This window comes from Chironomus tepperi, unplaced genomic scaffold (assembly GCF_022539635.2).
Source record: "Chironomus tepperi strain 1889 unplaced genomic scaffold, CSIRO-AGI_Ctep_v1 contig_472, whole genome shotgun sequence".
In the NCBI taxonomy this organism is placed as follows: domain Eukaryota; kingdom Metazoa; phylum Arthropoda; class Insecta; order Diptera; family Chironomidae; genus Chironomus; species Chironomus tepperi.
The window spans coordinates 290,204-303,119 of record NW_027226594.1 but is presented as its reverse complement, the minus strand read 5'-3'; the positions used below and the strand labels follow the sequence as shown (position 1 = coordinate 303,119).

At 31.8% G+C, this 12,916-nt stretch overlaps 1 protein-coding gene across 1 annotated transcript in view; it reads right to left on the bottom strand.

Moving 5' to 3' along the window:
- Positions 1-12,204, bottom strand: part of mAChR-B (muscarinic acetylcholine receptor) — a 67,609-nt gene extending 55,405 nt beyond the window's left edge. Inside the window, exon 1 of the mRNA XM_070651971.1 lies at positions 12,126-12,204. Within this exon, the coding sequence (XP_070508072.1) occupies positions 12,126-12,199 (74 nt within the window). The 5' untranslated portion in view covers positions 12,200-12,204. The remainder of the gene's footprint in view (positions 1-12,125) is intronic.
- Between the last annotated feature and the right edge of the window lie 712 nt (positions 12,205-12,916).

Below are 12,916 nucleotides of genomic sequence, written 5' to 3'. Positions count from 1 at the left end.
CGAGTCGACTTCGAGCTCTGGTAGTAACCAAGACTTAACATCGGAGCATGGTTCTAGCAGTGTTGATTTGGATGGCCATTGAGAAAGGTATTGCCTTTGACCTTGCAAAATTTTTGACTATTTCAAATCTAAAAGCACGATATCAACTCTCAATTCTGGTAATTAAGTAAGTGTACCAGTAAGTGATTATGATTTTCAGTCTCAATTTTCAATCTCAATTTCACACAAAATTAAAACTTCATATCTTTCCATAATCCCTAATATCCACATCATCAAATTTAATTTTCATGAGTAAAGAAAACTTTTTCACATGTCAATATTGAAACAGAGAATTTTAATACGAAAACTGTAAATGAGCAATCTACAGGAATACCAACCATCAAAATTACATTAACCAAAAAAATTTTTGATGCGAAAATCCATAAAATTTGAAATAATTTTCAAATGGTTTGTGTCATTCTATGAAGCATGATAATAATGAGAGATATCAAGAGTTTACGTTAATGGCACCATCATATAAAGCTTTTTACAAGCAATATGAACATTTTAAATTGCAATAAAACTATCATAATCCTCTTTCGAAGCATGAAACTTCTTCATGTTCAAGTGATACACTTACCCCCTCCAGATATACAATTTTATAAAATGCAGCATAAATTTATTATGAAATAGACAAACATATATACACACATATGAGATGAGTTTTAAGCTTATGCATGTTATCATGAACAGTAAAATGAGTAAATGAAGCACGAATGCTCATTCCCGTTCATATAATTTAAAGTTTATTGTACAAATATTATGTGAGTTTGTACTTTAAATATTCATTTTCATTTTATATGTTTATGTTAATACCTAAACATGAGAGAGCTTTTTTTTAAGTGTCTGTGGATGTGGGAATTTTTTAGTTCAATTTTAATAGTTCTTCAAGGATTTTTGAGGTGTTTTGTGGAGAGTTTGGTTGTAGAAAAGTTTAGATTGCTAATGGTCGGATGGGATTTTTGAGGATTTTTTGAGAATGAATATATAGAATATGTTTGATTAGGAGTTGGGGTGAGTTACTCCGAGTGCTACAAATGAAGAAAGTTCTGCATAGGAACTTTTAAAGGATCCACGCAAAGCTCTTTCATATTCACACCAAATTTTCAATTTTTATCAACACCAAATGAAATGTGCCTCAGTTTGGCTTTTGTGGAGCTTTTCTTCATTTATGCTGCTCGGCCGAGGGCAAGACAATTTGGACGAAGAGAAAATCACTCGGACGAGGGAAAAGTAACTCGATTGAGAGGAAAACTACTCGGAAGAGGGGAAGCAACTTGAACGAAAGGAATACAACTTGGGAGAGGATAAAGTAATTCGACCGAGAGAAAAGGAATTCGGATGAGGGAAAAACATTCCCCACAAAATTGTTTCCCCATTATGCTCGGGTAGATGCTGTATCTTACAAATGCTTTAAGACTGCATTCCTGCTTTAACAAGATTTCAAATTCTGATTACATTTTCATTAAAATTCTCAAATATTTTTATATCAACTAATTTTAAACATACAATCTTGTACTGCATAATAAGCACCCGAGCGACACAATCGAAGAAGGTTCCGTCAGGGAACTTTAAAGGCTATGTCATGGAATTTTAAAGACTCCGTCAAGGATTTTTAATGGCTCGGTCACGGAATCTTTAAGGCTCCGTTACGGACTTTTTAAGGCTCCGACACGGAACTTTAAAAGCTACGTCACGGAATCTTAAATGCTCCACTTAGCCTCATTTGTTAATACCAAATAGAAGTCGCCTCTGTTTGGCTACGATTTAGCTGCCAAAAATAAGCAACTTTCATCGAACGTTAAAAGAGGTTTGTCGAAATCTTCTACAGTCCATGTCGTAACCTTCTGCATTTGTGTCACTCGGGCAACAATCTCAATGAATTATTTATGTAATTAAATTTACTTATGTATGGAATTTGATAATACAAAACTTTGTGGATGCTAGAAATTGTCAAAACTATGCATGTTGGCTAAATCTACATTTATGTAATTAACTTGTTGAATAGCTTTATTATGGGGAGGATTGAAATAATTTTGGTTGTATGATATCTATTTATATTAAGCTCTTATTTAAATATGTATGTAATTTGGAGAATTTGTGCAAAAATATTGTGATAAGATTTAGGTAAAGATCAGGTGAGTTGAGTACAAGGAGCTCATAGGAGGAAGATGGTTGGTGTTTAAGAAGTGGACTTGGAATTGATAATTGTCATGAAGGGGAGTATATAGGAAGGGATCAGCCCCTCCTCCATCCATTTTGAACAGTAAATCTGAAATTTCCAGGACTTTTTCTAATTTCTAAAAATGCAAATCAATCCACAAAATTCTCCAAAATTCAATCCAAATTCCCACCAAATTTCACTCCAATCCTTCCAGTACTCAAAATCCATAAATTCTAATTTAATAACAAAAAGCTTGAAAACAAAACAATTTCCATGATTACCTTTTAATATCATTTTAACAATTCCGATTCAATCTAAACACATTTAATTAAATATTCAGTAAAAAAGAGCTTATAAATTTTATTATTTTTTTTCTTATTTCATCTATGCAGCATAAAAACAAACAACATTAAATATGCAAAATGATTTTTTAATTGTTCCGCTAAACATTCTATTAGGTATGCACAAGGAGAAAGGAGGAAAAATATGGAATACAATTATTTGCATCATAAAATCTAATTAAATTTAGTCTCTACTTTTAAATATGCTGTACATGGCAAGTGAGTGGCTTGATTTATATTTTAATAATTGCATCTGTGGAAAATGTGATTTGCAAGTTTTATGCTTTTTTATGCCACGATTAGGATCAGAAAATGCAGGTTTGCAACGATAAAAGGCGTGTTTTCATAATAAGGAACGTTTTAAATGGATCATTACCTTTGTTTTCTCAATTTAACGGTACTTAGAAATTCAGATTATATTTCGTTGAGCTTATCGAAACTTGGAGTCAACTTCAGGGTGATCGGATTATTTTAATCCGTACAATTGAAAAAATAAGCATTTTAAGTGATTTTCAATTAATTTTAGTGGTTTTTAAGCTTAAATCAGTTAAAAGGATATTAATAAAGGAAGACTAAAGCACAAAAGATCGATTCAAAAAGGAAAATAGTGAATAGAATCAAAGAAAAGTTAAAAATAATGAATTAAATGTTTTTGTCATCGAAACAAAATCTTTTTGAGATTAATCAGCTCTAACCTCATAACTACTCCCTTAGGTAAGTTACAAAACATCAAATTAACTCCAAACCATGTAAATCTAACCAGTAATCATCCGTGAAAAGTTAATTTATACGAGATTTATGATCAAAATAAATGATTTTTTTAATGCGCAACCTGCAAGCTCGAACTAAACCGAAAATAAAAGCTACACTGCCAACATTCCTCGGTAATTGCATGCCTGGTTCTCTTTTTTATACACTCAAGCCACGAAACAAGCATACAAGTTGGAATTGAATAGAAATAAAAAAATAAAACGAATATGTGATTATTGTTGGCTGCTAAAGCCAATTTGTGAATTGTGAATGTGCATAATGAATGAGAAAATTTTCATCGTAGAACAAAATTTGGCACAACTCCAATTTTTGAGTGTTTGAAAAAGGAACTGTTGCTTCTGTTGCAGAACAGGAATAATGTTGTTAAGATGAAAGGAAGGAATTTGTTTGAAATTAAATGAAAAATGCTGGAATTTTAGGAGAATTTTTTTGTGGCTTTTCATTAATTTTAAACTTTTTTTGAGCATTTTAAGCACCAAAAGCTTTTTTAGTGCCAAATAAAATGTTTAATTTCAGCATTAAATTTATGTCTACATTTGTAAAGTCAACCTAAGTTAGAATCAAGCCATATATTGGCAAGTCTATGACTTGATTGTCTTCTTCGTCTACAATTTCCTTCAAATCTAATTGATTTTCCAATTTTTCCATAACAAAATCATTTAACAACACATAATTCAATAAAGCACATTATTGTTTGGTGTGAAGCTATAAATTTAATGAAATTAACATCCAAGTAGAAAATTTTTGTAATCAAATTTATTGAAAACCCGAGCGGCACTGTCGGAATTGGACAATAATACGGGATAATAGGTTAAAAACTAGTTCATGTCTACTTAGAGACTAGTTTAAACGGTTTTGGACCAATTTTGGATGTGAATCACACTTGCCACCATAAAAATGGGACGAAATCAGTTGTCGCGGTGCCAGCAGAGCAATTTAGACCAAGGGTTATCGTTAATATGACGACTTAGCTGTGCTTTAGCAAACACGTTGTACTTCTCGGTAATCAAGCTATAAAAGTGAAAATCCTTGAAGGTTAGACAACAAAGCTGCAAAAATTGCTTTCATTAAATTACCATGAAGCTAAAATGAGCAACATTTAAGGCATTCCTTCCTAAAATATGTCTCAAATTCGACAAAACTCAATATGAGTCATACAGTACATTCATTACGATACCAAAATGGCACATTAACTCTCTTTACCATCCACGTACAACTACCATATACGTAAGTCGTTGACTAAAATTGATTAAATTCCCATTTTGCAGGCACAAAAGCTCACACATTTTCTTTCAAAAAATTTTTTCACTTCTTATTTTAATGCGAATGTGACAGCCGCGAATACGATAAGCAAATTTATGTCAATGGCATTGAAAAATGTAAGAAAACAAATTACAGCTATTATTATTGTGAGTATACAACTGTGTACACAATAAAAAAAATTGTTAGTATGAGAAAGAAATAAATGTTTTTTAAAGGCATATTAATTGCTGTGTACGGAAGGAAGTTGGAGAGTCTCTGGTGGTATGGCGAACTTTTTACTTTTTTGTTGACATTGGACTTGAATTGGTGGAGATCAGGGAAGCCTTGTTTGGATATTTGGAAAAGTTTTTATTGTTGATTCATGACAATGGCTGTTGACGTTAGTGTTTGAGGATGTTGGTGATTAAGGATGTTGATTGTTTGATGAAAATGAAGTTTTGTCACTCAGTGTTAGGCATTTAACGCTTTTTGGGCGTCTTTGATCTATTCAGAGCTCAAACTCCTCTAGCAGGCAAAAAGAGTGCTTTTTAAAAGCAGAGCAATGCTCACAAGCATGCTCATCTAGTGTATTTCAGACGGGTAAGCTCTTGAGACCATCCACATTGTCTGTTAGGGCTCATATCCTAAATTCATTGTCCATTCTTCATTGTAAAGAAACAATCTTAAACTTTTGCATCTAAACTGTCCTTCACAGCATTTCTATCCCTTAATTTTGCTTGTTTAGCTATTTTCAAAGTCAAACTTAATAGTCAACCCTGCCTAACCCTAACTTAACGACCTCCAAAATTCCCAAAAACCAAATCATCCATCAAAAAGCACAAAATTCTCCAAAACCTTCAAGCGTCCAATGTTTATTGCCCATTAACATTATGAAATATTAACGACCTTGTCTTCATTAAGATTAAGATTTAAGGATTCGAAAAAATAATTACTTTATTTGTACAAGTCCGCGAAATGTCGGAAGCTTTTCGATAGTTTATTGTGTGCGGTATCGATAAGAAGTTTTTGAGTTATGTGAAGGGAATCGATTAACGGTAATTTGACATGAAATGAGGGAGGTTGGGAAATGGATTGGGGAGGTGATAAGGTAACGATCTGTAATAGGCAAAAAGCATGATTTCAAGGTTCAAGAGGACGGCAACGGTACCTAAAAGCGGTGTCTTTCTCTGTTAGGGGATCTGTGAGGAACGGCTACAAATTCCGTTATTCTTAATTAATTATGTAATTCTCAATTTCAATCATCAAAACACTTCAATCAATAGTTTTAAACATTTTTGGTTTCATAGAAAACATCTCAAACTATTCACTTAAATTTCTTTAATAACTTCAAAATATTTTTACCATAAAGGATCGGATTTCTGAGTTCTTATTTCTTAGAAAGGAATTCATTCATCTTTTTATGAAGATTTTAAAAGGTAGATTTGTTGATAATTACAGTTTTAAAAGAATTCTGTTATTTACCGTTATTTATCTTCTAGGAAAAGTACTGAAACCCTTAAAGTTAAAGCAATTTTTAAGAGATTTTTCCAAGATTTTTCAATTAAAAGCTTTTAAAAAGTTTTAATTTAGAAGAATTTATGTAGTTTGGATGTTGAGGATTTTGAAAATTTATGGCGCATTTTTAGTAAGACCAGTTACTTTTAGTTTGAAATCATTACTAATAACGAGACTTAATATTAGACTTCGGCCAAGAACCACAAGACTACGTTTATATTCGGAGATCTTCAGTTTTCGACTGCGACTTAAAGCTTTTTTAAGGCTGCAGGTCATCAATTTTTATCCTGCAGCCTTGGATGAATCTCCTAATTAATAGTTTTAATTTTCATTCATATTTCATATGTAAACAAGCGTGAAGTTAGCTGCAACCAAGAAAAACAACCTCCTTATTTTGAATTTTAAAAAACCGTTACAATTTTTTGTTTTATTTTAATTATTATTACGGATTATTACTAATTAAATACTGATCTATGACAAAAATACGTAAAAATTCGGTCAATAATGTCGAGCACTTTATTAATTTATCAAACTATCTCTATGAATGTGGAAGAACAGTGTCAATGTCTTGTATTAAACAATATCTAACGTAATTTACAAGTTTTCAGAATTTTTCCAAAATTTCTCATTCAACTCATTACTCAATTCACCTTCTCTACCAAAACCAGTTCAATAACTTACCGAAAATTACCAAATAATACAGTAACATCAATAAAGTTCCCCCACAACATTAATAACATCAGACAAAATCATCAATATTGCTAGTGAAAATTTTATAGCATCAAATTACGAGTAGCGAATTAAAGTGTAATTAATTAAATTGTTGGAAATTAACGAGTTATTTAATCTTTAAAATCTCCACCAGAAAATATATTTCAATTAGTTATAAATGAAAAAATAAAATCGAAAAAGTTTCAAATGAAATGGGAAAGGACACTTGATACTCTTATCGGATGGACCAAACACAGCGTTGTGTGTCTCAAATTCCACGATAATAAGGATCAAATAGCTACACTTAACTGACGTAATCGCGAAGGTAAAATCAATTAATTTTAATTTTTTATCAACCATTAAATTAAACATTGGCAAGTCAAACCCTTTTCTTTAGCCCATCAAGCCATAAAGTTTTTAATTCATAAAAACAGCAAAAAAAAAATAATTTAATTCAATTAAAGATGGCAAAAGTATTAACAAGGGTAGTGACGGGGGTGACTCTTCCCAAAGTTTGTTGGTCCTTTCAATGAAAAAGTTAAAATTTTTTCTCTTTTTTTTTGTAATCAAATCCAATTTTGCAATTAATGAAAATGAAACAATAAAATGGAGGTGTAAGAAGAGAGAGGGAGAAATGAGAATTGGACGGTAGGATGTGAATTGTAATGATGGAGGTTTAAGGCGCATTTGGTGGTGATGATTCAGTTTTGCAGATTTATTACAAATTACTAACGTTAGTGATGCAATTTAGTACTCTTAATGATACAAAACTGATAAAAGTTCATTAGTATGACAACAAGAGGGATACCAACCCCCGGTTAGATAGACTATTCAACAAAATTTGCAATTAATCCAGTGTTACACTGTCTTTGTGCACATTTTGACGAACAGATCTGAAATTTTCTGTTAAATTACCTCATAAACATCATCATTGCCAAGTGATGTCGGATCCATTGATCTCATTTAAATTATCCTGTCTTACTTTATAGCTCAATGTCAAATTATCCACCATTTTCTTACACTATTGGTATCATTGAGACACTATGGTGTCATTAAAATCCAGAGCACCGCCAGGACGTTTCGCAGTTAGTAAATGTTTAACTAATGAAGGTGTTCCTGGCCTCTGCACTCAGTAGACTTAAAGTTTATTGTGGGATCAGAGAACCACCTGTCTTTGATGACATTACTGCCTGTAGCCACAAAGGAATGCTGTCGATATCCTTTCCACTTCAATTGATTCGATAAAGGAAAATTGAATATATTCTCCTGCCGAGATTTGAACAGAATATCGTAGGGTCATTATCGCATTAATTAAGTATCGAAGTACTGAACCAGCCCTCTACCAACCCACTTCGACTCACTGTAAAAACCAGACAAAATGACGAATTTACTCCAATTTCATACACAAACCCTCAAAAAATTCTCAAAATAAGAAGCAAAAAATTTATTCATTTCGTAATTTGCAAGAAATAATTAACGAGTTTAAGATAAAGTTGAGGTGGATTTGAAAGGCAGACGATATTACCTTGATTTATCTACAAAGTTTTAAAGTATTTTGATTTAAAATCTGTCAGAATTGATAAAAGAAATTCCTTCAAAACTTTAAATTGTCTAATTCAGATTGAAGATAAAATAGAAATATTTATTTTTAATCGCCTTAAATTCTCGTTCATGCCCGCGTTTTGTAATTTATTGTGCCTTACGGGAAAAATTCTTTCATTTTTCACAACAACAAAATAAGAAGCAAAAAATAAAGCAAAATTTGTTGACTTTTTTATTTACAATTGTCACATAAAAATCCACAGGGACTTGAATTGTGTGCTTATGCTCAACATTTGTACAACACAATATACAGAAGGAAATAAAGCATAAACTAGGTCGCGTTATCAGACAAAATAGCGGGAAATTTTTCAGGTACAGAATATTTTCTCGCGTGTATTTTGAGCTTTGAATGCTTTATGTAAATTTGATTTTAACAAAAAAGCAAAAAGTTAAACAGTTTTGTGACGTGCGACAGCGTAAACTTTTCGGTCAGAGAATGTTTCTTGTGTAATTAACTTATTAATGAGTTTTGAGATATATTTTCTTGATATTTCTTTTTAACTTTTTGTGATTATTGTGAAAAGTTTTGTTTTATTGTTTATGTTTTTTATTCAGGATTTATAATTTTGATAAAATAGAATTTATTGTTGTGATTATTTACAAAATTGTCGATTCTGATTGATTCTACTGAAGTTTCCTTAACTCATGTTGATTCAACTCAAATTGACTCGACTCAATTTGACTCAACTCGAATTGACTCGACTTAAGTTGATTCAACTCGAATTGACTCGACTCAAGTTGGCTCAACTCAAATTGAATTGACACAACTCCATACAAAAACCAAATCAAATCTCAAGCTCTGCATTAATACTTAAAATCTATTTTAAAGCTCAATACACTCAGCTTCAAGTTTGCTCTGCAAATTTAATATTTTTAAAGCATTTTTTTCTCTCTCATCGCAAACATTAACATGAAGCCACTTTGACAAATGAAAAGACCAAAGGAAATTTATGATAGCTTTTTATTGTTCCATTTGCAATAATATTTAATGCGATGATATGCAAGGATTGAGAATAATATGATGTGTGACAATTAAAAAACCTTAAAATTTGGTTTGAATATGATGAAAATTTTGATTGTTCTTACAATGTTGCATAGTTAAACTAATTTGCTCAATTCAGTTAATCAACCCAAATCCGTCATTAAGCATGACGACATTACTCTGGGCTGGTGTCAGATTCAGTTTGAAGTTGCACCAAATCTTGGTTTCGGGTTTAAACTGAATCCAATACCAAGTCAGTATCACACTGAACTAGGACCGGATTTTTGATAGATCCACCGATTTTTACCAGACTGGCATAGCTGGCATGACTCTGACTTAGTGCCGATTTAAACCAAATCCAACACTGTTGCTTTTGGATTTTAATCTAATCAGATATTACGCCAGAGTAACTCCAGTCTTGGGCCGAATTCCTGATACAGCAACCAATAAGTAGTCGATACAGTCTATTGCAATCTGAGCATCACTATATGAACTACAGAACTTATGATTACTGTTGAATGAAATGATCTCTTAGCCCAACACACAAGGAGAATTATCTTCATTTAGATAGAGTATGATCATTGTTAGGGTAAGATTATCTGATACAATTGACTTTAAGACTTCCCATTCCCTGACATGAGACCTATAAATTCTCCATAACAATCACCAGTGGATAAACACAAGCTGTGCTCTTTGGTGTATTTCAGTCACACAAAAAATAGCATAAAACTGAGAGCAAAAATTTATGGCAAATGCGAAATATCATTAAAATGTATTAAAAATGTCAACAAACAGTCATCAAAGTAGAAATGATGAATTTATGTTTGTGCTATGAAGATGAAAATGGCAAATTAAAGTCAAAAATTGTGAAATAAAGCTTTTTGTAAGTTTTGAGGAATTTTGAAGCTTTAAAGCCTATTTTGAATAAATAACGAAATCAGTCATTAAAAATCATTTAAAAATCCAAACGAGTTGTTCCTGTCAGAGGTGTAGCCAGGAATATTTTGAAGAAGGGTGAGGGTAGGTTTGCCCCTCCCCGTCCCGGAATACACCCCTGCCTCCAATTTTATCCATTAATTACCATTTAAACGTCAACTTTTTTTAATTAATCTACTTCTTCATATCCACCAATCTCGTCCCATTTCAAGGCATATCGTCATGACATTCAATGGAAAATTCTTTAACATTCTCCAGCACCAAGGCTCTGTCTATATTATATATATTTAATTAATCTCATAAAAAAATGAACAACACGAAAAAAAATTGAGCAGCAATAAGCTTTTCATTCACACCAGATTCACTCGCAATTAGTCATTATCCATTCGTTTATTATTGAAGGTATTCAGGCACGAAATGCTTGTCGTTTTGTTTATGAGTACCATCTACACGGAATGAAAAATCGATTTTAATATTATTTCGTTGACTGTGGATGAGGTTGAGGCTTATGGGAAGTAATGTAATGGTTAGGCAAGGTATGAATGGATTTTTGAGGTTGGAATTAAGGATAAGGAATTAATAAGAAATGTATTGCAGATTAAGACTGGATTTTTAGTACTGAAAATTACTATTTAAGCTAATTTTTCCTTAGATTTAGACGTTAATTCGTTCCTTAGTGATGTTTTCCTAAAGATTTAGCCCAATTCAACCTTCCTTTAAATATTGCCTTTTTAAGAGCTAAAACCTGAATGAATTTTAATCACTTTTATATTTTATATTCGCGCCCAAAATTCATTGAGTTCAAACTTTGAACTCTGATTTGAACTTCAATTCTAATTTTGAATTCGTTCCTGAATTCTTTGAATCTTAAATTTCTATTGGGTTTCTTTTGCCTAAATTTTCAATTCTCAATTTTTACTGCAGATCGCGAAGTCGACTTGAATTTTGTATGGAATCGAGTCAACTCAAATCGACTTTTTCATACAAAATCTGAGTCAACTTCAAGCTCTGTATTTTTCCATTCAAAGTTAACAGGACTTTTGTGAATCTGAATTTCACAACTTCCAAAAAACGGCATCGACAATAGAGTACTGCCAACGCTGATTCTAACACAAAATGCAACTTCTAATAATTCCTAATAATCCCAATTTTCACCAAAAAAAATAATTGCCAACTCAACAACCAAAAATTAACAATGAATATTTTTTGCAGCATAAACATTTTCAATTACATATCAAATTAAATTGCCATAAAATATCAAGCTTCAAACAATTGAATGAAAAATTTCTAGTCGAACAAAACCAAATTGTCAATAAGCGAAATTGTCATTTACGATAATGTGATTTTGAATGAAATGTTTTTAAGCTCTAGTTTTTGTAATAAAAACCAAATTCAATTGGTTTTTGAATTAATTCAATTGATTTTTAAGGGAAATATTTCAGTGAATTTTTTAAAGCAGTTAAATAAATTATAAAAAGTTATTGGGATTTTATTGTTGAATAAACATATTTTAAGGTTAGTTACTCTGGCATAGGGGTATCTTAATGTCTTGGATTTGACGAATTTTTGAGACAGAGATCTAGAATGGGACTGAAATCCTCTTACAGTCTTTGTCCAGTCTCGATTGGAAATTCTACTATTATCGATTTGACTAGCATTAGCTGATGCTCATGAAATTACGATTTGGAATTACGGATTACGGTTTAATCGCGGAATTGAATTGTATTGAATTCCAGGAGCAATTCAGGAATTCATTATATTTTAAGTATCGGATTAAACAGTTATCAAAACCCTAACAGTTATAGAATTGTAAAAAACTTACCATTGTGACAAAACCTTCGAGTCTATGCTGAACATTGACGTATTCCTGCCGCCATCAGATCCACCAAAACGCATGTCAAAGCTGTCAGTCTCCATGCTTGATTTTTAATTCTTTAATTATTTTCACTTTCAAAACTTTCAAATTATTCCTTTTTGTCTTATTTCAAAAAAAATTGTCAATCACTTTAACGTGAAAATTCTCATTTTTATCATGATTTAGTCACGGATATAAATGAATATCTTATCATAATCCACTCATTCTTCCCCTTTTTTTGTGTAAAGGACACTTTTTTTTATACACAAAAGTTTCTTGCTGACAGTTTCCGTTTAATAAACTCACGTTCAACGCGAGGATGAAAAGTTTCTATTCACTTGTGCTATTTGCTGCTCACAATGACAAGGATGCTGATGGTTCAAGATGAAAAGTTGATAAAATATTTCTGAAATGAAAAAAGATGAAAAAAAGTTTTAAGAATTTTCAAGAATCTTCGGTTATTGACAGGCATTTAGTGTGATTTTTGTGGAGATAATAAGGAATTTTTTGGCAGTTTGTCGTATTGAAAAGTTTTAGTGCAGGAGTAAGCAACCTGTTAGATGTCAAAATTGAGAATTTGTATTTTGAAGCCTAAGCTCCAAGTTGGAGCATGATTTCAGTTAGTAAGTGAGCAACCTGTGTACCATGGCACACTAGTGTGTCCTTAAAAATGCCAAAAACCGAATGCCGTCCGCGGAATCGATCGAAAAATGAAAGATTTCCCACCATTGATTTACCAAAATCTTTCAAAATTCCAA